Source organism: Girardinichthys multiradiatus, chromosome X, assembly GCF_021462225.1.
Source record: "Girardinichthys multiradiatus isolate DD_20200921_A chromosome X, DD_fGirMul_XY1, whole genome shotgun sequence".
In the NCBI taxonomy this organism is placed as follows: domain Eukaryota; kingdom Metazoa; phylum Chordata; class Actinopteri; order Cyprinodontiformes; family Goodeidae; genus Girardinichthys; species Girardinichthys multiradiatus.
In genome coordinates this window covers 22914076-22940499 of record NC_061817.1, presented here as the reverse complement: position 1 = coordinate 22940499, position 26424 = coordinate 22914076, and the positions used below count along the sequence as shown (strand labels likewise).

Genomic DNA, 26424 nt, shown 5'->3' with positions numbered 1-26424 from the left:
AAAAGTGTTGATAATTGATATATCTCTGATTGCTACTTGAAACCTGCATTTGCAGTTTTCTTTCCTTTTTGCCCTGCACTCCCCCTCCTGTTACTGCTTCCTCTCGCTCTAAGTGATGGCGTAACAGAAGTTAATGACAAACATATTCCCCATTCTCCCACCTCCCCTCTCTTCTAATATGAGTCATCCTTTTAACAGCTAAACTGACAAAGAAAACCAACAAAATTTTACTTTTAGGTATTCATTTAATGTAGATATCACTTTTTCCTTTTATACAAATATGTTCACTCAATAAAAAAGAAATAAACAATAAAAAGTTTCCCTTAAAAAACAGGGAAAAACATTAACCATTGAAAACACTTTTGGTTATTCTCAATGTTATCTATTTTATAGACAAATATTCCAGTTGCATCTCTTGTTTTAAAGGCATTTGAATTTGTGTGGGACACGTAAGGGAAATTGTGTGCTGGAAATACTGTGGGTAACTATAAAGGCAATCATGGATGTGTCTTTGGTGCGTTTGCCCGTAGATAGTAGTTGGAGCTCGGAGTACACCAACGCATGCAGGCATTTCAAGGTTGAATGGTAGTAACTTGATGTCGGCAGCTTTTCTTTCCACAAGACAGAACATGTAGGTGCATTATCACAGACTCTCACAAGCAGTTTTTAGTGTCATTCTTTGCGTAAAATTCACAGATATGGTTCTTGGCTCTTTGTGTGTCTTTTTGTTGATCTTCCAGTGGATCTCTCCAAATCTCGTTTTCCTTTCAGACATTATGAACACCATAGGGTTGTGCATCTGAATTTTGCATAGTCTGGTTAGATACAGGCATGCAAAACTGGTGTCTCCCTGCTACAAGGTAACAGCTCATATCATGCCATCAAGCATGCTATTTTTACTCAAATAAAACATGGTACATATGAACTGTTTGCCTTGCTCATTTTACCACCAGACCAGGAACTGCACCGTATTAAAATGGCGTTAAACAAATAGTTGTGTTCCCATTAAATTGGATATAAACCAAGTCACTGGAGATGTTTTTAGTGAATTTTCAGCCAAGTAAAATCTAAAACTGTGTAAAACCATGCATTGGATACAGAATTATAAGGGCTTCAGTCTATTTATCCCTTCTGCACCTTGTTGTAATTCCGCCTCCCTTCTCCCCTTGGGGGGATTTAGTCTTGATTCATTCCAGACTCCCATCGACTTAGACTGTCTGATATTCTGGGGGCAAAACCCTATGACTGACTTTACTGGTACCAAATGAGTTTTAATCTTCAAAGATTTTAATCAGATGTTTTGTCTGTTAGTCACAAGAAGAGGGGTTGGGGAGGGTTATCGAGGGGTTTTAACATTCACAATGTTTGAAAGTAATTAAAAAAATACAGGCATTTAAAAAACATATATATAAAACAATTTCATCCAAATAAAGCAATAAAAGCATCAGCTATTCTCTCAGTAAAACTTCATTTGGTGGGTTAAAAGGTAATTCACAGCATACACTAATCCCTTCCGGTAAGTACTGATGAGTTTGCACCCTGCCTAAAAGCCAACTACTGAGACTGTTTACCCGGCCTTTGGTGATGGGTAAAAGGCAGCACAAGCTCATTTTAGTGTACATGCAGCACACGTAAAGGAGTGCATGAGCTTTTTAAGTGTCCCAACCCTAAATCTTAGCCAAGAACAGCATTCCCAGCATCACAGCATGTCGGATGACACTCATTGCAGCACTTAGTACAGAAACACTTTTGCTGCTTTCTAAAGTCCAAACATGTAGTGTTTCCATGTTTTAGCATCATCATAGACAACCAGTTGATAGTAAATCCAGTTTCTCTTTTGGTGATTATTTGCCTGACTCTGCATCCTCCACTTTCAAGGAGCAGTCACTGCTCTTTATGTTCTGCTTTTGCAGAACTTTGCAGTACACAGCAGAGGAAATAAAAATCATCCCTTAGGTCTAAGTGATCAAGACCTGCTGTCAAAAGTAAGAAGGCTTGTGCATAGACATATTGTTATTTGATGAACAATGATCTTGTAGTAATAACACCTCATACTCCAGACTACTTGTTTGGACAGCAGGTTCAGGGATCATAAGTTGTGGCTGTTTGTGAAACAATGGCCCATTATCCAAACCGGCTTTGACTCCATCCAGCTCCAAATGGGAGGGCTCACAATCTAGTTCCAGGTGGCTCTTGGCTCTCTTTCTCCGAAGATAGCACACCACTCCCACTGTTATTGCTAAGAGGACCAGCAGCAGCATGATAGCAGTTGCAGGCACCAACATTGTGGTTAGCTTTGGACTGTCATATTGTGCATCGAGACCAGGATGTTCAGGTTCAGTATGAGCCTCAATGCAGACACTATCTACATCACTAGCAGCACCTAAAGGACTGACACATACATTGTAGGTGGAATTGGGATTCAAACCTCGAAGTCTGTACTCCGGGAAGCTTGCTGGAAGGTTCAGCTGCATTGGCCTTCGGTCTGGTCCAGAGAGGTTTCTGTAGGTCAGGCGGATTCCACGGATGTTAGGCCGCATTTCAACATAGTGGTGGAGATCTAGCAGAATTGATGTTGCCGTTGCTTGATGTGAAGTGATGTCTGCCGTGTTTGCGATGATGGTGTTCTTGGGCGGATCATCTTCAGGTGATAAGGTTGAAGAGTGTTTCTGGATTTGACAACGTAGCCCAGATGTGCCATCTGGACAGGCACACTCTGTCTGACCTCGCTGATTCCAATGACATGTGCCCCCGTTCAGACAGATATGCTGGGGACAGAACTGCTCTTCTTCATACAGGTCAGTACTGCTGCTGCTTGGAGACACAGGGATAGGAGGCAGAAGAACATCACCACCTTTGTTAGGTGGATTGTCACTGGCCCTGGGTACTTGAATAGATCTAGTAGTAGTTGGTAAGGTAGTAACAGGGGCAGGCAGGGTGCTAGTAGTGGTTCTGACAGTAGTAGTGGTCATTGCAGTTGTGGTTGGGCAGCCAAAATCTCTGGTTTCCAGTCTTTCTAATACCTTTCCAGCATTGATGGGAGGAAAATGGCAACGTGTCTCTTCTTTTCTCTCCAGGGTGATGCTCTGAGCCCTAAGCCATCTTGGGAACCATGCTAAGTTGCAAAGGCAGTTGAAGGGATTTTCTGCTATTGTTAGTTTCGTTAAGTGGGGGAAAAGCTGGGAAAATTCCTCAGGAAGTCCTTGTATACTAAGACTGCTTATGTCCAGCTCTAGTAGCTCGCGAAGGTTTTGCAAATCCTCAGTTTTTGGAGGACCCATTGGGTTGCCAGCAATGTTGAGATGAAACAGCCCCGGTGTCTCCTTGAGTGCTGAGGGGAAAGACTCGAGTTTGTTTCCTGAAATGTCCAGTTCATGAAGATTCTTTAGACTTCTTATAAGCTCCTTATTTAGGCTGTTGAGCCCCACACCACCAAGTCTGAGTGACTCCAAGTTCGGGGTCTGAAGCTCGGAAGGATTTAAAGTGGGCAAGACATTGAAGCGAAGGTCCAGCAGCAGCAGTCTGGGCAATGTCAGAAGTGGCAGGCTTGTCAACATATTACCCTGCAATTTGAGTTCCAGGAGGTGGTCCAAGCCATTAAACGCAGCAAGGTGGATGCTCTCGATATGATTGCTATACAAATAAAGGCGCTCTAGCTGTGGCATTCCATGGAAGCATTCCTCTGAAATGTATGTAATCTGGTTGGACGACAAGTCCAGATTTTTTAAAGAGCTCAAGGGCTCAAACACCCTCTCAGGAAGATCGGTCAGTTTGTTTTGACTCAGGTCAAGCATTTCCAAGTTAACTAGTCCATTGAAGTCCTCCGCTTTAATGCCTTCAATCCCATTTGCAAACAGGTAGAGGTTTTTGATTGATGAGTCCATTTTAAATGGAATGGTAGATGAGCGTCTTTGGGAACAAAAAATGCTCCCTGGCATGTAGCACAAGCAGTCGTCTGGACAGTTGCCGGAAGAGATGCCATCAGGAAGGATGAGGAAGAGCAGAAAGGACGTCAATGGATTTAGTAAGATCTTCATGGTGCAGACTCTCTCTCGCTCTATGCTTAGCCTAAAACCAGAAGAACCAACACAATTACTCTTAGAAATGTTTTGGAAAAAAAGAGAAAATAAGCAAATTCTTAAAATAACTTTGTAATTTGGCAAGGCAGGTTTATTTGAATAACACAATTCATACACTTCAAGAGCTTCACTTGAGGTTTAATGGACAATGATGAAGAAATTAAATTAAAAACAGAAATTGTATTTAGTGAATAATTAAATTAAAAAATCCCAATAAAGAATAAACACTAAAATCTTTATCTCACTACTTTTGTTGAGTCTATGTTAATTTCTAATTTTGCATTTTTGAAACCATAATTAAAAACGTTTTAAATTGTTTTTCCTGAATGAAACTGGAGGAAATTCTGACTCATACATTAATTCATATTATAGACCCGCTCACTCAATGACTGTGGTCATGTAGTGACACAGAAACACAAAGTGGTGTGTTATCAGCATATGTATAGGAAGACATTTTGTAGTACTCCATAATAAGCTACAAGGAGCATATAGATATTAAATAAAAGTCACCCGAGACGAGAGCCTTGAGAAACCCCAATTGGGATTTTTGCTTGGAGATTCATCAGAACACTGAATTATGTTTTGCCAAACTTGCTTTTTGTCTATGTTTACCCTGGTCTAAATAATAAAGTATATATTTACTTTATTATTAATTTAAAATGAAGACTTAATGCTATCAAGAAATTAGGTGACAACTCCAAAGTGAGGAGTTGACACAGTGGTGTATCTAGCAGGAACTCAAGGCTTCAAAGAGAGTATATCTGTGGGAAAAACTGGCATAATATTATTTTACCACATATTGTCTGACTAAATAAAGGCAACATTCTCCAATACAGTATTGTGTGTAAATTGCTTTTTGTATTTACTTCTTTTTATTGAACACTAAGTAGCTTTTCATTTATAAAGCAGAAATGCAGGATAAGTCTGGAACAAAGTTTACCAGTCATTGTAAAAAAATGTTTGTGAGTGATTTACTTTCTTCCTTCATTAGACCTCTGCCTCACAACACTAGCAACAAGGATGTAGTAGGATCACACTGAATTCCTGTGAACATCTATGATTCCAGATTGTGTTTGAGAATTAATCTCAAACACATTCTGTTCGTTCCAGTTTCATCTTATCATAGAAACATCACTTTTGAGTGGCTGCATGTATGCCATGCTGCACGTAGCAAAGCATCCGTGGATGATTTATTTGTAGCCTTCTTAACTCGGAGAAGAGATGACAGTCTGGAACTGCCCTGCCAACCATAGATGTAAGATAAACGGCGCACATTTTCTGTGTTATTCAGACTGACGGCCTGTGATGCTCGCTTAACAAGTGCCTCTATGACAGTAAAAGGGATGAAAATATACTGATGAGGGTGGATAGATTTTTAAAAGAAAGATATATTCCTGTGTTTTAGGCCATTTCACCTCACAAATGCTGAAGTGGAGTGTCAGCACGCTACTTCAAACGATAATGGAAAGGAGAGGGAGAGAGGAATGAGGGGGAGATAAAGCAGAAACCAGTTTAGCCATTTATCATCCAGTGCTATCAAGTGAGACAAGCATAGGGGGAAGAAGCAACATGTAACTGTTGACCATTGGTACAAAGTAAAAAACCTTGATAAATAAATGTACTTTTGCTTGGTTGGCCCAAGGTTACTCTAAATTTCCCTGGTTTTCAACTCACATTTGTAGAGAATAAAGACTTTATTTTCCAATTGATGCAGTTGCATTTATGACATCTTGTATGTTTGCCAATTTGAATGCTGCAAAGCGGTTTTTTTAAGGCCTTAAAAGTGGTAGTTGTTGATCTCTGCATAAATACCTGGATAGGACCCAACTTTTTGAAACCAACAATGTGACACAGAGTACAAACAGAACATTGTGTTCTCACAAGGCTCACTAGTGTCGTGACCCATTTCACCAGAAAACCTAAAGGAAATGTTTATGCATCCCTCTTTTTCACGTGGTGACTTTTTCACTTATTTTCATATGTAAATATACACTGCTCAAAAAAATAAAGGGAACACTCAAATAACAAATCCTAGATCTGAATGAATGAAATATTCTCATTGAATACTTGGTTCTGTACAAAGTTGAATGTGCTGACAACAAAATCACCCAAAAATCATCAATGGAAATCAAATTTATTAACCAATGGAGGCCTGGATTTGGAGTCACACACAAAATTAAAGTGGAAAAACACACTACAGGCTGATCCAACTTTGATGTAATGTCCTTAAAACAAGTCAAAATGAGGCTCAGTATTGTGTGTGACCTCCATATGCCTGTATGACCTCCCTACAATGCCTGGGAATGCTCCTGATGAGACGGTGGATGGTCTCCTGAGGGATCTCCTCGCAGACCTGGACTAAAGCATCTTCCAACTCCTGGACAGTCTGTGGTGCAACGTGACGTTGGTGGATGGAGCGAGACATGATGTCCCAGATGTGCTCAATCAGATTCAGGTCTGGGGAACTGGAGGGCCAGTCCATAGCTTCAATGTCTTCATCTTGCAGGAACTGCTGACACACTCCAGCCACATGAGGTCTAGCATTGTCCTGCATTAGGAGGAACACAGGGCCAACCGCACCAGCATATGGTCTCACAAGGGGTCTGAGGATCTCATCTCGGTACCTAATGGCAGTCAGGCTACCTCTGGCCATGCGGCCCTCCAAAGAAATGCCAACCCACACCATTACTGACCCACTGCCAAACTGGTCATGCTGAAGGATGTTGCAGGCAGCAGGTTGCTCTCCACGGTGTTTCCAGACTCCATCACGTTTGTCACATGTACTCAGTGTGAACATGCTTTCATCTGTGAAGAGCACAGGGCGCCAGTGTCGAATTTGCCAGTGGTCTGTGGTCCCCACCTGCAGAACCACTCCTTTATTGAGTGTGTCTTGCTAATTGCCAAAGATTTCCACCTGTTGTCTATTCCATTTGGACAACAGCTGTGAAATTGATTGTCAATCAGTGTTGCTTCCTAAGTGGACAGTTTGATTTTACAGAAGTTTGATTTACTTGGAGTTATATTGTGTTGTTTAAGTGTTCCCTTTAATTTTTTGAGAGGTGTATTTTACTTTATAATTTCATGAGATGCAAGTAGAATCAGTTGGTTTATAGACGCATCAAAAACAAAATATTTTATTTGAATTTCTTATTATAGATCAACACCAAGTAGCAAAGATGTAATTATAGTTTACAAGTTTTGTTTTCAAATAGAAGTCTGTGTGGCATGTGGCAAGTATTTTATAAAACCACATTTTGCTGCAACTATAGCCACAAGTCCTTTTGGGGTATCTCTCTGTCAGCTTTGGACTAGGGACTAAAACATTTGCCCAATCATCTCAGCAAAATAGCTCAAGATCAGTCAGACTGGATGGAGAGCCGCTGTGAACTTCAATTTTCCATGGCTTTAAATTTAATTTGGGTATTAATTGTGATGTTGATTGTTAATTTGCTTTACTGTTACTGAGCCGTAACGCAGTGCACTTTAATTTTAAAAGATTTATTTGTAAAAGATTTGGAAAATTGTTTTATTTTTCTCTCCCCTTTACAAGTATGTGCTACTTTGTGTTCTGTCATGTAAAATCTCAAATTTGTTTGTGGTTGTAGCAAAATGGGAAAGCGTTTAGAGGGTAAAAAGAATCAAAGTCGGAAGTCATTTATCAAAGGAAATTGGTGACCAACTTCTCACTTCGGGAGGACATTAATAGTGCACCAAACAGAGAGGGTGAATACAGTCATCCAGGCTTTTCATTTACTTTGCTGCTCATTCAACATACTTTTGTGACAGCTTCTTCATAAAATTTGAACCTCTTTATGATGACATGAAGCCATTCCTTTCTGTTGTTCTGTCAAACCTTATCAGGCAAATCAACCTGTTAAAACCCTGAAGTTCCATTATACAAAGCAGCTCCCTGGTTTCAGAGTCTGCAAGCAGGAGGAGAACCCTGTCCAGATCTGCAAACTGACTGTGCAGAAAACCCACTCAGTCTTAGATTTGTTTATGGGGAACCTTGTTGAAAAAGTAATGACAGCATCTAATGGCAATACCTTGCTGCTGGCTACAAATGAATGCACAGCACAGGTGAAGGGTTGCAGTTAACCCATAATTTACACTTAGAGGCCTGCAGGGATTCATGTTAAGTTCTATAAGAGTCTGGTTGCAGAATACGTAGCTGGGGATGAATCCAAAATAGCAGCATTTTATTTGCTTGTTTTGAAATAAATGTTTTTTTCTCTTCACAAACTTGAGGCAAAGTCTCCCGTGCCGTCCAGGGAGAGTTTAGAAGTTTCCAGTTCACTGAGGGGTTCTGAAATCATAACAGTATGGATAAAAGAGGTAAAGTGTAAGGTGTATACAGATCTCACCAAATTAAGAGACCTAAAAAGATAAGAACAAGACAAGAAGAACAGGGAGAATCAAAACCCTGCTGGAAAGAGCACTCATTCCTTACATTTAAGACCTAAAGCAAAACTTCACCAATATTCTGGGTGAAAGCAAAGTGCACAGAGCCATAATTGACAGCAACATAAAGCAGCTTTGGAAAAGCAAGAGCCCCACAAAGATAAAACCGAGAATATTTTCCTTTGATAAATCATTGCAGTATTTCTACCATAGCTTCCCAGAGGGTGTAATGTTTATTTGAGTGTGCCACACTCCAAACTAGGCTAGGCCCATCTGATAAAAGCGGAGGAGAAACTGTGGCAAGGTGGACGGGGAGGGATACAGCCCGATCTCAGATAAACTGGAACTTGAAAGGTTAGATTCTGCTTTTGTCTTTTCCCTTTGACTTCAGCAGGCTCGAGTTGATCAGCAGCCAAGATAAGGTGCAGCTGGGGCATTGCTGCTGTGGTGAGTGATTGCTGTGAGTGGGGGTGCAGAGAGAGGTATTAGAAAGACAAGTTGTAATCCTGCACATAGTGGTGGAATGCCCCCCTCCCGACTTGCCTTCCTCCTCCTCCTTTGTCGACTTGTAATTTCCTTTTCTCTCCCCTGTGCGCTTGAAACATTCCTGAGACAGACAGCAGCGGAGTTTGAAAAAAGTGATCCCGGCTTTTTAAGATTCGCAGGAAGTTTTTTCGGGTTTATAAACAAAGGATTGGATTCATAGCAGATCTCTTAAAATCTGCGCATCAATCTCACATTGTTTGGTAATATTAGAATAAAACTTGTTGGCTGGTGAACATGTGAAGCAATACAAGGGCCAGAAAATGTGCCAAAACTCTTAGGGAGCATGTGAACGTTTTTGTGTTGCACAATGTGACAAACATGTTCAGTACTTTTGAAGGAACCAGGCAAAATGTAGAGGCATAAGGGATAATCAAATTTCCCCTCTCCCTTAGCACTCTTATTATCCAGCAGTGATAAGAGCAGGTTTCTGTCAGCAGCGGCCCAAATTGAATAAGGTCTGACTTTGGAACGGTGAAGTGGGCTTCAGCAATTAAATCCCAGCAGTCCATGGGGTCAAGAGTCCCTGTCTTTAGGGCTAAAGGCTAACGACAATGTGTGGACAAGTTGGGCCAGAGACTAAACGAGCGAGTGATGCTGGCTGACAGTTCCGGATAAGACTGCACACAGCAGAGTACATACTCCCATTAAAGAGGCTTTTTATTTCAGTGACCTTATCTTCTAAGGGGAAGACTGCTTGTGGTATGTGCATTATGTGCATGATCTAAAGCATCCCACCGCCAGCAAAGCCTTTGCCACCAGCTGGATTCTGTTATCCACAATCAAGCAGAGTTATCTGTCAACATGACAAAAGGGTCAAGGGAGAATTGGAAAGGTGAAGCAGGAATATCTGGGTTTGAAAAAGATCACTTGTGGAGCAACATGATGGAGAACAGAGAACAGACACATGCAGCACAGACATACATGTAATAATGTCATGTTATTGTAAGACTGCTGGTGCATGGGGATGCCTGTGTTGTGACATGGACTGGTGCGTCTCGGACTTAGTTCTTCAATTCTAGTTCTACCTGTTGAACTGTGTTACATAATGCTACCCTACCAAAATAGGAGATGCTCAAAGTAACTGAAATTAAAACTAGTGAAAAAACTATTGGCTTGCTGTCATTTTTATGCTTGTAAAGAAAACCAGACAGGAACCATCTAATTTAACAGGAACAATAGATTATATCTCTTAATATATGTCCACCAGCATAACTTTGCATCTACGGAAATCTGGTAATTGAAACCAAATAGAATTTTATTACAAAAATAATTAATAATTTTACTTTAAATGTCCCTAACAATGCTCATCTCATGCCAGTTTTATTGTTATGATCTGTGAAGGTCGTACTGGGATTAGGGGCTTCAGTATTTCCACAATGTGCTGCACAAACACTGCTTCCAACAGATTTAATCCTTTGTACATCAGCATCGCTGGAGCTAAATAATTTTATTGGGTTGTGCATATAATTATGACCTATTGGGTGCTTTATTGGGATTCTATGTTCTAGTCCAACACAAAGCAGTGCATAACTGTACAGTGGAAGTAATTTGATTAATGCTTTTTTTGTTTGATTTTGTGATACCAGTGAGAAGTTACCTTTTAGTTCATTTGCATCTGCTATAAAATTACAAGAGACCTGGAAGGCAAACAATCATTCAACAACCAGATAGCATCAGTTCAAAGGATGACAAAGCTCATAAGCAAGCAAGACATGGGCCAACTCCTCGGAGTCAGAGGTTAGGCTCAGATTAGTGTTTCCACTTCTGCTCTCTATTCAGCGTCCTCTGTTGTAACTCTGGTCCACACAACACAGTTAACATCCTTTGTTGGACAAAGGCACACACCCAGCTCCGGTTACAATCATACACCGAAGTTTCATCTCAACAGGTGCTTTTTCTCTGCTCCTCCAGGGGAGATGTGAAACCCCAAACCATTCGAAGTGTGTCTGACTAAATGATACAACCTGGGCCAAAAAGACAGAGATGGAAACCAGAGGAGGTTGGTGGCAGAGATTCTGCGTTTGCGTCTGCCTCCTCTGAGCTGAGGTCAAGGAAATGTGGATTATTTCCTTTGGTTTTATTGCTGAAGGATATGACAGATGGTTAATAGATGCTAGATTTGACTTTTGCTTTTTAAATAAGCACACACTCTAGCTGAGGCCAGACACACTGTCCACTTGTTTCACCTCGGCCACGACATAAGTCTCTCGTCAACATCTCCTGCCCCTCTGACCCTCTAAAGACAGCAGCTCACAGTCGCTTTTGTCTCACGGATGTGCACATCTGCTGGAGACCTTCACCACAAGGTGGTCACATTACACAGAGGACACAGGATTCCAGCATACCACTGACAGCCTGTTCTTTGATCTGTTTTCTCAAACTGCTGTTTTACACCCACAGCTTTTGTTAGTCCTGGGCCTCGTGTCTCTTACTCATCCTTTTCTGTCAGACACAACAACAAACCACAACACTGCAGAGGTCGCAGTCCGCTCAGGCCAAAAGCTTCACATCGCAAGAAAACAGTATGTGCAAGGACTGGTTGTGACGAAGCTGGACCTTTTCCAGACAATGGCCTTGTGCTTTGATTTCCATTCTGTGACTATCCACGCCTCCGGTCACTATCAAAACTTTATTGTTCTTTTTGGCAGCATCATCCAGAGGGCTCTGCCACACTGGTGCAGACATGTAACAAAAGCAAGGCTGCAGCCAGATTTGGTTAATATAGGCTTTAAGTCACTTTAAAAAGACCTCGTCTAAAGAAGGACATTCTCTGTGTTTTGCCTTTGTTTTTGTTTTTTTGTCTGAAGAAGCTGGGTGGACCAGTTTGTTCAGTCAGCCACAAGCCTACAGTTATACTTGCATGCCAACATTCTGCCTCCCATCTGCGATATACCCATAATGCTAGTTTGCCTCGTGGCCATTATGATGCTTATCTACCTGACATTGTATGCCATGCATACTTCTCATGCTGTGTGCCTTTATATTACTGTGTTTCTGCAGAAATTCCTCAGCGACACTTTTTGGTAAACTACAAACAGGACAGTAGTTTTTCACAGTAATCATTAAAATCAAATTATTGGTACCTTTAGATCCTTTTTAAAAGATGCACGACTTGATTTTGACAGTTTTCCCTCCTTTGTTGCAGAATCAGCATGTAAGGGTTCAAGAACAAGTCGGAGGAAGTGTGACCCAGACAGGCCTTTTGGGTGCTAGTTGAGGCCGAGTGACTGGCAGCCAGACTATTGTTGTTAAACAAACAATGTCACACGTACTAGCTGAGGAAAATGATCCCTTCGTCTCTTTACATGTCTGTCAACATGTGATATTCCTGCTTTCTTCAAACATGCCGGTTACCTTATATGAGTGTGGGCTTCAGATTCCAAGAAGTAAATTTTTTTCAACTGTGTCTTCAGAAGCAACAAAATATCTGGTATTGAGCTAGGGTTTTGCTCTTCTCACTCAACTCCTTTCTCTTCTGCTTAAAAACGTTTTTAGGTTTTTCTGGTATCGGGTTTGTTCATGACAAGAGTATGACTGGAATCCGATGAAGGCAGGTCTCCTCCATCTGCCAAATCTACCCTGCAAGGGTTCGGTATTCATTAGCTTGGAGAGAGCTCGAGGCTGGTGTGATTGTAATCAGTAATGTTGGGCAAATGGCTACTTGTTCATTTTGTTGAACGTATTTCAGCATTTGGAGAAAAAACTACAGGTTTGCACCTGTTTGGAGCAGAAATTTGTCACACAACACCCACAAACGTTTAATGCATTTTATTTTATGTGATGACAAAGTCGTGTATAATTGTGAATTTAAAGGATACACTGTTTTCAAAATAAGTTTTCAAAATATTTAAAAAAATTTTAATCTGAAATGCTTGGGATACTCTCCTGTACTCTGGCACTTATAAATAAAATCAGCCTGTGTTTAATTTAACCTTAGTGAAAAGGCATCTGTTCTGTAAAGGCTTCAGAGGTTTGTTAGACAACATTAGGGAAGAAACGTCAATAGTAGTGAAGAAAGTTGTGGATAATTTTAAAGTAATGTAAGACGATAAAACTACATCCCAAGCTTTGAACATCTAACAGAGCTTTATGTCAAGAGGAAAGTTGTTGTTAAGGAACCCACATTTTGCCAAAACCCATGTGGAGGCACAGCAAACTTGTAGAAAAAGGTGTTCTGGACGGATGACCAAAATTAAACTGACTTCGTAGAGCCAATTGATAATTTGTGAAAAGACTTCTGTTTCTTGTCAATCCAATTTGACTGATCAGCCATTTTGCAAAGAATAATTTCAGTGTCTAGTTGTTGGTGGAGATAATCCACAAAAAACCTGCACTTATTGCAGCAAAAGGTGGTTCTGCTGCATGATGCAGCCACCACCTTGTTTCACTGTGGGGATAATGTGCTCATTGAGGCAAAATAAGCATGCATGCCAAACTTTTCATCTTTTTTATTTGTAAGCTAACTTTTAAAAACACAATTTATTTATTTTATTTTATTGGTCCATCCCACATTTGCAGGGCTCTCTATTTAGGTTTGGAGAACATCAGTTGTTACAAATTACTTTTGAGATCTGTTGAGTCTTTAGTATTGACCTGAATGGATTTGGTTGTTTCAGATTGACTTCTAACTTCATTAAGTTGCCAGTGAAATGCAGACATTGAATATGTGATGAATTAGACAACAGGGAGGCGATGTACCTACCCCACGGTGCTTCTCCGGCTGTAAGACCCAGTTTTAAATTTTTTTTGTCACACTACCCTCCAGTTTTTTTCCCTTTCAAAAGCCAGACATGTGCCACACACAAGATAAATGTGAACTGGAGATCACTGGTGCTGATTACAGTGTCACAAAGGAATTTATTGTGTAACCGTTGCCTGCATTGTTGCGGCTCCAGCACTGGGGTAGGATGGCTAGAAAAGACAACAGTCAGGCGGTACAGAGTTTCCCTCCTCACTCTTAACGTGGACATGCTTCTCCTTCATGGCCTCAGGTACACTGTGTGTAACTATGAACAAAAACTTGCTGGGTTATTGATCAGCAACACAACTGAAGGGAAATACGCTATCAAAGCTCAAAGGTCACAACCGAAAATTGAATCCAAATCAAAACGGTTTAAGAAATGATTTAGAGGAGCTGTGAGCTCCATAGCCACATTCACGCAAACAGGTGAGATCCTCAGCAGTTTAAAGTCTTCAGCACAGACATTTTACAGCTTCCCTGCAGCTGGTGCGCTCTGCCTGAAGGCTCCTCAAATCTGGCACAAAGAAGATGAGGTACTAACTGAGGTGCACTCATTTTATGCATGATGACAACATTCTATCAACCCCTGTCATTGTATTGCAGGCAGACCAACAAAGCCACTAAGGTTTGAATACCTTATATTAAAAGTATAAAGGAAACCAAGAGACATAGGGACCCTTTGTGTGCTTCATGACCTAGATCTGTTCCTTCAGCACACATGGCAAGTTTATCGTACTTCAGACAGAAGATACGGCTGATCACTTTGTCAGAATTGAATAGTAACTTTTGTCGGCAGAAGGAGCAGTTTGTTTGCTCTAAATCAACACATCCCTTCATATGTCTCTTTAGGTAATCAAAACAGATTCCTGAGTTAAAAATGCAAAGCAGCGTGTACTCTCATGTGTTTGCCCACACATTTGGGATCAGGCTCAGTGTCAAAGAGTTTGTTTAAGCATGTGGTAGAGTCACTAAATGAACATATCTTGAAACACCCTTGTTTGCTCCTGACTGTTTGCATTAAGGTTGAAATAGTAACTTTATTAACTCACAATTTAACAGTAATGCTCTTGTAATGGGGGCATTGACAAGAAACTCTAACTCAAACATATTCACTCATATTTAAATGTGTTATGAAAGGGTTACAGATGCATGCAGAAATACAGGCGTGCATCTGGACAAAGATGAGTAATAGAGACCCAGGTTTGGCAGCGCGTGTTGTAATTCAAGGCAAGCTTTTGATGATAAAACTCAGAAGGCACGGTGTTGACACTGAAGCATTTGCTAGTTGCAAATAATTTACAGCAAGATAAAAAAAAAAAGTATGTGGAATGTGGGGTTACAGCCAGAGATCAATACTTCACTGCTCCATCATCTTCGTTTTCTCTGTGGAAGACAGGGATCAGACAGGAGGAGGTGGATGAGGAGGAGGGAGGGAGGCAATTAGCAAGAGAAGTGATGTGCATCCAGAGGGCCAGGGAGGCTGTGTACATGTGGATTTGTCTTTACAATCCCACACAGTCCCTGTCACACCTCATTGACAACTGGAATAGCACCAAAGCAGGACGGAGGGTGACAGGTCAGGATAAGGTTCGTAAGGTCAACAGAGGATCAGTCGTGTACTTCCAATTACTAGGACTGTCCAATCTGAGCGATTAAAAAAATATTCTCTAATTCCAACCACTAGGTTAAAGTTACTAAAATCCAATTGTGTGCTTGAACACTCAGTAGCATTAAAGTGTTGTAAAACAATACACTACATGGTCTACATTAGTATTACAATTGTATCTTACTTAGCTGGACAGAATTTTGTTTCTAAATAATTTCTGAGGCGACACATCTTGCCTCTTACTTCTGCAGATGTTGTTTTCATGTGGCTACTGTTTGGAGAAGGGCTAGGCTAACTTTAGCATGTTTCCTGTCTGTTTTATTATAGGACTTGTTGATGATTTGGCTCATAACATGTTTCAATGCGTTTCCTGTTTATGTGTGAGCAGAACAGGTTGTATAACACAGACCAAGAAGGAGCTGCAGCAGCCAATATGGTCTCTCTTCCACTTTGACTGTCATTTTAATAGTTGAAAGTCACTTACATTGTTTTAGAAAACTGATTCATTTTAGTTACAAACTAATATGCACATTTTTGAAAGAGCCTTGCACAAGAAAACAGACCAAGATTTATAAAAACTTGTCTTGCATACCTAAAAATTTGATATTACACAAAAACTGGTAGCTGGGTGTTTAGTTTAATCAGGGACTCCTACTAAATACTAGTGTTTAAGAATATTTAGTAAACCTTTTGACTGTGGTGAATCTTAGTTCTCTGTGATCAGTTTAGAAAGTTTTTAAGCAAGAAGCTCTTACTTTTTTGAGCTTTTTTTTTCTGGCAAACAGAAACGCAAAAGACTTTTAGCTCACTACCTTGCATACACCTCCAAATCCTAAACATCCTGAATCTAAATGAAGTGTTGTACTAACAAAGTCATTCTGTAGAATTAAATAATCTCAACAATTTTAAAAAGCCGACACCTGTTTTAGGCAGTCCTTTTATAGTTATTTTAGGCAAAGCTTAAAGGTGTGCAAATGGCACCAAAAAATCTAATAACCAAATAGATCATGCTCAGAACTTTGTTCTAGTTTCCCCCATTGCCGTTTTGCACCTTTTATATTGGGTTGCTAAGCACCTGACAGTTTTGGATATGAAATGGAGTCATCTGGCATGGAGCATTTGGTACCGACAATGGGTCACTTTGTACCCGCCATCGTTTACAGAATAGTATTGAAATTTTATGGCCTCTGTAAAAAACGTCAACAGAGTCCATATCCATCATGTTACGTAAGAGTCTTTTTCAGAAAATACTTATTAAGCTCAATAATCTATGAAATTTAAGCATTTGTATTCCTATCTATGTCAGTAACTACAAAAAGAAATAAATAGATATGCAATGCTTTTAAAAGATGGGCATGAAGTAGTTCATATGGGTATGAAATGGAAGTAGGATTTGATGAAATGACAATATTTAGGTATGAAATGGTGGTATGAGTTGGTAAGGGCATAGAAACTATGTCTGCCACAATGCCTGAAGTAAGGAAAGAAACAAACTTCCTTACGTTTCCTAAACAGCCCCCTTGTATCACTGAAATGCTGTGTGCTTGGTAAGAGAGCTGCTCTTTTTCTCCTGCCAGTCTTTGTTAACAGGCTCAGAGAGAAAAGGCCTCTTGAGGAAGCAGGGTGTTAGAGTTAACACACTAAAGACCACCAACAGTGGCTTTTTGGGATTCTGGTTTCAAACATTCAAAGTGCTTATTAATATAACTTGATCTTTTAGTGTTTAACCCTTTCTCTCTCCTAGACATGGTGATTGACTGAGCTTTTACTGTGACTAACTCTATGTGCTCTTTTTCAGACTCTAACCTTGAAAACTGGCTCAGAGTTTATCTGTTCTTTCTTTCTAGATGAAACCACTAAAGGAGCTACATCCATTAACATTTACTTTTCCTTCCCATAGAAAGTACTCCTGAATCAGTGCTTCTGTGTTCCTTTTGTGTCTCTGCTCTGTTCTCTCAAACCCCCAGTCGGTCGTGGCAGATGGCCGCTCACACTGAGCCTGGTTCTGCTGGAGGTTTCTTCCTGTTAAAAGGGAGTTTTTCCTCTCCACTGTCTCTACATGCTCATCCAGGAGGAGGGAATGCTGCAAGTTACTGACTGGATGCAATCTGCTGGGTTTCCTTAGATAGAAAAACTTTTTATCCAATTTGAATAAATAACTGAATCTGACTGCACTGTTCAATGGTTAGGATTAATTGGAATGTATGTACCTGACTTTTGTGAAGTGCCTTGAGATGACATGTGTTGTGAATTGGCGCTATATAAATAAAACTGAATTGAATTGAATAACCACATCAGAAATGCAACATTATTTATGGAGTCTATCTTGTTTTATTTCTGATCTTAACCATGTGTTTGTATTAAAGCAGTTGGCCACCTCTTACTTGTATTGACAATGTTGCAGTAAAGCTGCCAGATTCACTCACTCAGTCCCGAAGCTTCCTCTTCTACTCCTGCTCCCCTCTTCTTTTTCCTCTTCTACTTCAGCTGCTTTTTTTCTACCTGAACATAACAAAACATTTGGATCTGTTAATCAAATCATGTTTACCATGTCTAACCTGCTCTACTTAGCTGGAACCCAGCCACTCTGTCATGGACTGTTAATAGCCCACAAGCGAAACAGGAAGTTTTGTTGCTGCTAATTGGTTAGATTCCAGCTGTTTGCAGGAGCGTGGAGAGTGGGCCGGCTGTGTGGCAACACAACAGGATGACAGAACGCAGGGAGTGAGGCAAGAATGCTGGCCGACCGCCCGCCTTTCTGCTCTGTCAGCTCCTTTGTCTTAGCTTCGTCACCCCATCGTCTGTGTGTGTTAATGTAAACTCCATGCCCTCATACAGTGTGTTTCGTTTGTTTTTCTAGCATAGTAGTTCAACCAGTTTGAACTGGATTTTTACTGCAATTTACATTCATGTTTTTATTGTTTCGGGCATGTTTGTTCGCCTCTGCCACATAAAGCATTTCTGCTGTTAAAACTCAACTAGTAGGGGACAAACTGGCCACATTTTATTTATTTATTAGGAATTAGCTCCCTATCTATGATCTTAGAACATAAAACATATGCATTCATGTGCTTGCAAAAAACAGTAAATATGACTTGGTTCTAAAACAAGTTACCTCTATGGATGTTCAAACGCTGAAGAATCTGAACACACCACCTCCATCAAACACGATGGTGGCCGCAGAGACAGGGAAGTTGGAACATTAATGGATGACTATTCATTTAAGCATTAAAGATAAGAAATGCCACAATTTTCAGTCTTTATCCACATCTACCACCAGTAATTTAGTTTTAGTTTAATAAAATCGGATAAAGGTAAAGGACATGCGATTTATACCTTTTCATGCATGTTAATTTTCTGTTAGATTCAAAGCTTCTGTCTGTAATCAAAGAACTTGCAGCCTATTAGTTTGTCTTTTATGTGTTGAAGTCCTTAGAATAAAATAACTGAATTGGCAGATCAGACCTCAACGAAAGCTGGAAATTAGTATTGGCCAGAAAAAGCCTGATCAAATGAATCATCTGTTTTCATCTCCTGGGGTTTTTTTCTATCAGTGGATGAAATTTGGACAGAAAAGATCATTTATACATGTTTGTTTTTTGAATTTGTTTTAAACTGTTTTACAGACAATTATCTGTAAATAGTATCCGTTTACAGTCTAGAGCAACTATGACAAGTGACTTTTACTCATAGTGATTTTTACTGTATTTTCTTTACTATTGTGTTCCTAGTAAGAAGTGGATTACATACATATCCGCTCTGAGTCAGGTTAAAATAAAAGCCACAAACTTTGCTATAATTGATTGTGTAACACCTAAATGCATGAATACTAGTGATCCACACAAGTAAAGGCACAGATGCACGCTTGTGCAGGTAGCTGCTATACCAGAGGACGCGTGTGCAATGACCCTAGCGTGGTTAGATCTTTGGAGTTGCTGCCTCTCAGACGATTCTTTGACTGAAGTGTAAATATTTAGCTTTCAAAGTGGAACTCAAGACCCAAAAAGGTGCGATCTTTCTTTCTGATTAAGCTTCTGAAACAGCTGTACCACAAGGTTACTGACAACAGCATGCTTGTCTTGCAGCCCAGGACCAAGATCAACTAATCATAGACAAAGACTTTTGTTTTGCTTAAGATCTTTGAAGTTGTGAGGATTCTTCTTGCTCGACTTCCTACCAGTTACAAGTCGCGACTTGCGCCCCTGTTGTGCTGATTACATTGTTAAGGGATTGGGATTGTGGCCGATCTATGCTGCCGTACAGATACAGGCACGCAGGCACAGATTCCCGCTCTCGACCTGTATCCGGCCCTCTTACTCAGAGAGCGGCACCAGATAGCAGCACTATCTGTGTCACACTGGCGACTGAAATAGACGTTAAGAAAAAAGTGAGCCAGAGAACAAAATGCTCGGCCGACGCAGTGGAAGAAAGCGGCTCTGTCTCTATGTCTCCGCTTGTGTGTAAGATGTAACCCCATGGAGGTGTGTGAGAATGACTCCACCTTCTGTAATGTTAAAGGTTTTAAGCACAAACCTAAGGAGGAACTGCCTTACAGGGCATTTATCGGCACCCCTGATAAAACCATTAAATTTGTTTTATTTTACAGTAGCATAATCTCTAAATGAAAAAACGTATAGTGGTAGATCTGTAATCTGTGGGCCTGTTTCTCCTAAAAATCCTGCAAACCTTGTTTAAATACTTTACAAAAGGTGAAGGTGGGTTGTCATTAGCTCTTATAACGTAATAATGATCCAAAAAACAAACGTTTCTCTAGACACAAAATCAAGTTGTGTTTAGCACATTAGAGTAATGTCTAAATGGTCTAAAGCAGATGTTCCCCATCATGATCCTTAGGGCCCACTGTTATGTTTAGATGTGTCTCTGTTTCAGCAACTTGATTCAAATGAATGGAGGAATGGCCAGAGATTGTACTCTAACATTGTGATATATTATAGGAGATGACTAAGAGCCGTCACATAGGCATACTGGGTTCATACCAGTAATTCTAGTCCTGGTGACATGATTTTTCTATTTCCTCCTGTGAATAAATTGACTCAAATTAAAGGTTAGATTTCTCCATTTTTCTAAGTGAGATATTATATTGTGTAATTAGGCTTTTTACACATTTGTCCAGGGATGCCAATAACTTTACTGGGCACCATAGCTGTGTGTTTGTGTGTGCTTGGGTTCTTGCTTTCCTTTTGCCCAGTTAGATGTAGTTCATGGCTCATCTCCTAATTACAGTGCAGGCCAGAAGTAATTACAACCCTAGATTAGGAGTTGGTTCTTAGCGTTTTCTTTTTTTTTTTACAAACCAACTGAAATGCAGCAATTTGTGGTGTCTTTCTTTATAGATGAACATCCTTGTTCTCCTCCTCATTTTTCCATCATTTGTTTTTTTTCTGGGGGGGGGGGGCAGCTTTACAGATTTTCTATCTTGATTCAGAACTTTCAAAGTGTATTTAGGAGCTTCAATCACAGGTTGGATTCTGCAAGCTTCTTAAAGGTTGCTTCGACATGCTTGCGCTGGACTCTGTGTGAAAGTGGACGTGGAGGGCAGCAGTTAATTGGGGGTTTTGGGCTCAAACTGGGCAACTGTGAATCCCTTTGATCTCTTTTCATGTGTGTGTGTGTGTGTGTATTTATGTAAGGGTTTTGAAGTGGTTCTTCTGAACGCATCATTTGGCTGCATCGGCGAGCTCTTCTTCAATTTAGCTTGGCAGGCATACAGGCTAGGGTTCGCCTCCACATGCTGCTGGTTCAGCACTGATGTTTGAGGCCGAGGCCTTTGAAGCTCGGGGGTTTTACTCAAGACGCCTCTTATAAGTAAAAGCTCTGGCGAAGGCAACACCCCTCCTACTGTGCCATCTCTGACGGGAGATGAACAATAATGTGATGTTTTGACATAACAAGGATTTGTTCTACTTCAGTTTCCTCCTCGCTAATTGTAACACGTTTTTTTCTAAGTTTCTGCCCTTTCGACTTCCTTCTCCCTGCTTTCTGAGAGTGTGCCCTGCTCTTCTCCCTTCCCCAGGCCTCCTTGCCTCAGCACCTGACTTTTAACCCTCTAATACTTCTGATATTGAGGGTCGAATTCTTCAGGCACTCGCCCTAATTGAGGTAAAACTGAGCCCTGAAAAGTCTGGACGTTCGGGGAAAGGAGAAAGGCAACGTTCAGTATCAAGACATGAATGTACAAGTTCCACAACATTGTGATAAGATTTATAACAAATCCCATTTTCAAACTATTTATAAACAACTTTTAAACTTTCAGAAGATATTTTTCTGCAGTGGTTAGGAAGCAGAAGAAAGCACAGTGGTTTGGATGGATGGATGGATGGATGGATGGATGGATGGATGGATGGATACAACTTTTAGATAATGGGATAGGAGTAATCTGGAATTCTGAAAAGGTCTGAAGATAAAACTACTTTTCCATGTTTTTCCAGACTTGGAAAACACTTTTCCAGACTGTGCAGAAACCCTGCTTTTAGTTCAGCTTTAAAAACAACAAATGAAATGTTATAATTGTGGTCCGCAGCGAATTTAGACATCAGCGCTCTTTCCCTCCAGAGCTCTTTGGCACAGATAACAAAATGCCAGCCTTGATTTTGTAAAAAAAGGAAAAAACAGATAAAAGCTCCCACTGGCACAGTGCTGCTAACCAGTCATGGACTGGGCAGTGATGGTGTGGTTTCAACATCCCTGTAACAAACTGCATGAAGGGCGGGTCTGTGCTTAAATTGTTTCAATCAGTTTCTATGACAGAGACCCTGTTCTCCTCAGTCTGCTTCTCGGCCACACACAGATGCCACTAAAATAACCCATTTATTGTGCATACAGTATGCCCTCTCCTTCGTGTTCACATCAGCACACAAGTGTGGTGCGAGTGTTTTGACAAACTGAGATCTAAACTGCAGAAAATGCAGAAGTAACTGTTATTTTTTATTCCCTAAGATATCTTTCTGCCTGTTTCTAAGCCCTGAGAGGTCTGGGTGTCAGCAAACACAATACAACAGTCTAAGAATACAAACTACAAATGCTGCTCAGCCACACTTCTGTGTTATTTACAGCATCAGAAAGTACCCAGCAGCACCCTCCTTTGCTTTTGTGTCACCATCTGCAGCCTCAAATCTCTCCACATTAGCACAGGGGTAATTGGCCTCCTGTGGCTGCTCCGCTATGACCGGTAGCTTAATATATTAACAGATTGCAACCATTACATACTGTCAATGACAGAGTAGCTTATTTTACAACATAATGACAGCATGCAATGAAGCGCTTAGCAATGAAACAAGCAGAGCACCGGTGATGGGTTAATAGGGGGCTATTGCAGTAGTTAGGTCTGGGTTTTTTTGCCCCTAGGAGAATCTAGGTAATTTTCTGTGCTTCATTGTGGGGCCATGCAAGTTAAAATAAAAGATTTGTTCTTACTCAGATTAAGAAATTAACCTTGCCTATTGTTCTGTTTGATGCCATGTTTCCAACAAAGCCAAGTTTGATCTGTGCATGTTTATTTTGGCAACAATATTTGGAAAGAGAGCAGGAAAAACAACACGGAAATGTCACTTGCATCTTTACTCTCCAGAACAGAGATCGGTTTGAACATGTCAAGTCACGTAGCTTTATTAGATGTTGGTTTAAACCTGGAGAAGGGTGCCCAGAGATTTAATCTTTTAGGAATTTGACCCCAACGCCTGCCGAAGGATGCTGACATTTGTCTAATTTCTGTTTACCTTTACTTGCATCTTAGCCACTTGTGCCAGAATGCCTTCAGCTAAAAGTCATAACGATTGCACTGTTTGGCATCTCTGTAACTTGTGCATATTTGGAGTTATTAAGTTATTGTGTAATTGAATCATTGCATTACCGGTAGCGGTAGTTGATGGACAATTTTAATGTTGCAAAATGTCCTAAATCATTGTGTTTGACTAAAACTTGGCCTAAATTTAATGTTCTTGTAAAACATGCTTGGAATAATGTTTATTATTATGAGCCAGTCTAATAATATTCTCAAGAGGATTATAGTTGATCAGAGGTATGTTTAATCCATGCCCATTTAAGATTTTCTTTGCCTAATAGCCGAAGATAGCCAATAATGAGGGCCGAGCAGAAATAAAAGCAGACTTTGCAACAACTTAGGGTGCCACCCGAACTTTGAAGCTAATTTAAACATATGTGCTCAGAAATAAAATTGTTGCACAATGTCACAATTTATTACTAGATGAATAAGAAGTAACACTAATATTAGAAAATAATAATTCTAGTCAGTTTTTCATTAGTATGCAGAAATATGGTACCCTTAAATCTCTGAATCTTTCAACTAATTTTCACTCCTAGGTAAACATCTGGCTGTCATGTTAATGAATTTAATTTTACATTTTTGTGTCAAATAGCTTGTTGCTGATTAGAATTCACATTCTGGCAAAATTTAATTGAACTGTCCTGTTTTACTGCTTTTTATCATAGCTGCAGAGATTAAATACATTGCTGCTGTGGAAGTTTGGATAAATAAATCAAAACTGTCATCAAAAGTTAAAAAATATAACCAGACTCCTAAATATTTGTTGAATTCCTTATTTATATAAAGAGCAAAGGGAGAATCTGGGAGTATCCTGATCATATTAGTTTTATAGAATTAATAGAAATTACAATAGAAATTAAAAATCAACTTAAAAATCTAAATTAGATGAGCAATTTATTTGATGAATAGTGTAAATGGGCTATTTCTGTCATATACTTCATTTAATCCATTTATGGGTTACTAGTTAACTGTAAATGCGGAATGCAAAAGACAATCATGCACCGACCATATTAAAGGGGCTCCCAAAAGAATTTATTCTTAGGGATCCACATAACCTTTGGCCGCCTCTGCCACTAAGAGCTCCACAGACCCTAACACGTTTCACCCTCTATGTAAATCATGTGCATCGGGTCCTGTTGAACTTCCCATGTAGTGAGGATTCTGTTCCAAAAACAGCTGTCCTCTGCGGTGAGCACGGCTCGGTGCGGTCTAGACGCTCGGCTCGGGCCCTGCGCGCTGCACGGCGTCCTGCGGTCCAATGCCAGGCCGCCTCATCACCGCGCCGACGGCTACTTTTGTGCATCGCGCACACGCTACGCTTGGTCCAGTTACAAAACAACACGCCTTTACAGCTTTTATTGTTTTTTTGTTCTTAAAGGGATTGCAAAAACACAAATAAAACAAATCTAGTCACTTATGCGTCACCGTGCACATAAATCTATCAAGATTTTAGATTTTTATCTCAGTTCGTTCGTTGATTAGAATATTTTACGCAGTCCTGTTTTACGCGTCTCCTAGTTCACGCGTCTTGCTCCGCAACATACAGCTTGAAAGATCTGAGAATACTCTTTATTAATATTTTATTAGTAGATGCAGGAAAGTCTTACCCGTAACTTTGTAGAGAAGTTGTAAGAGCGCTGTCGCGCTTGTGTCCGTATCCAACCCAATCACTTCACCGACGTTAACTCCAAACCTTGTAGTTTTCCGTGTGCGCACGATCCGCAAGAATAAAAAAAGTATTTTTCTTTCCTCTCCGTGGACGTATTTTGACCTAAGCAACCAAGAAGGGACCTCATCAAAAAGTCAGAGACAGAGAGGTACACCAGCCTCCATGTCAAGGAATGCGCTCAAGCGCCGACTCCCCTGGACAAAAAGCGCTTTATTGGAGAGCACAGGGGAGAGAGTTGGAGCAGAGGGGTGGGAGGGGCGAATCCAGGCGCACTCCTGCGCTGACTGAAAGGCAACAAACAACTCACCTTGCAGCTTGGCTCAGAAGAGAAATTCCAGTCTTAAATCCTACCCTGCAGGACCTGTTCTGAGCAAGAGTATTATCTGTTCCAGTTGGATGGTCTTTTTTAAAAATACAGAGCATTTATTGTTTTCTCCAGTATGTTTATCTTTTCTATTCACTCACATCCAGTTACATTGCCTTACAAAAGTATTCACACCCATTGAATCACTCCACACTCCGTCAAATTACAACCACTTAACTGTAATGAATTTTAGTGGGCTTTTATGCTATAGACCAACACAGTCTAGTGAAGCATAGACTAGCTGGAAAATGATGGATGGTTTACCTTTTTTATTACAAATAAGTCTGAAAAGTGTGGTCCACATTAGTATTTGCCCCCGTTTACTTTGATGCCACTAACAACTAGCCTTCAGAAGTCGTTCAATAACTAAACAAAGTGCAACTGTGTGTAAATTGAAAGAAAACAATGAAAGCTACTGTTTAAAGTTAACCACAAGCCATGTAGGGGATACACCAGACAGAGGAGACCAAGCCTAAACATTTTGGCTCATATGCACACTGCTTGGCAGAAAAGTTGGGGAAACATGGTAGCAGCAGCATCATGATGTGGGAATGCTTTTCTTCAGCAGGGATATGGATCCTTGTCGGATTTGATGGAAAGATGGATGTAGCTACATTAAGAACATGGCAAACCTTAAAAGTTTCCATGTATTTAGCTCCATCCATCTTCCAATCATCTTTGGCCAGCTTCCCTGTTCTTGCTGAAAAAAGTTTTGTATTTTTCTTTATCTACAAAGTTGCTCTTTGTAGATAAAAACATGTTGGCCAAAATGTTTTTTTATGGTCTCATCTCACCAGATTTCATATGGCTTTCTTTTGCCTTTCTTTTAAATATTTTCAAGTTTGTGATTATAACCTGACAACATGTTTAAAAACTGTCCAAAAGGTATGAATACTTTAAGAGGAGATCCTAATTGGCCTCGCAGTGTACATACGGTGCACATATGGTTGCTCCATCCTCAGAGAGAGCTATCAAATACTTCATAACACCAATGACAAACTACCCATTGGCAGCTGGGAGACTATTTCGATGTCAGCTACGCCCAGCAAGGTACAGAAAGATGAAAGCTCCAAAGAACTGTGACACTTTGTGTACTTTTAGCCACATGTCACTAAATTACACAGCATCCTGCACCCTCTTCTGTTTAATATTTGTCTTGGTCTGCCTCATTCATTCCAGCAGAGATTCAGTTTTCCCCTTATGTTGGCATTTAA

The 26424-nt window shown here is 40.3% G+C and overlaps 2 protein-coding genes across 4 annotated transcripts in view; one reads left to right on the top strand and one right to left on the bottom strand.

Moving 5' to 3' along the window:
• Positions 1-26424, top strand: part of LOC124862927 (mitochondrial import inner membrane translocase subunit TIM16-like) — a 164940-nt gene that overhangs the window by 96380 nt on the left and 42136 nt on the right. The gene's annotated exons all lie outside the window — the stretch shown is intronic.
• Positions 226-25044, bottom strand: LOC124862928 (vasorin-like). Its single transcript, XM_047357133.1, has 2 exons — positions 24785-25044; positions 226-4068 (listed from the first exon to the last, which is right to left on the bottom strand). Exon 2 carries the CDS (start codon positions 4035-4037, stop codon positions 1980-1982), a length of 2058 nt encoding a protein of 685 aa, XP_047213089.1. The 5' UTR covers positions 4038-4068; positions 24785-25044; the 3' UTR covers positions 226-1979.

Excerpts from the sequence above, each read along its gene's own strand:
- LOC124862928 (XM_047357133.1), bottom strand. The coding sequence starts at position 4,037 with ATGAAGATCTTACTAAATCCATTGACGTCCTTTCTGCTCTTCCTCATC.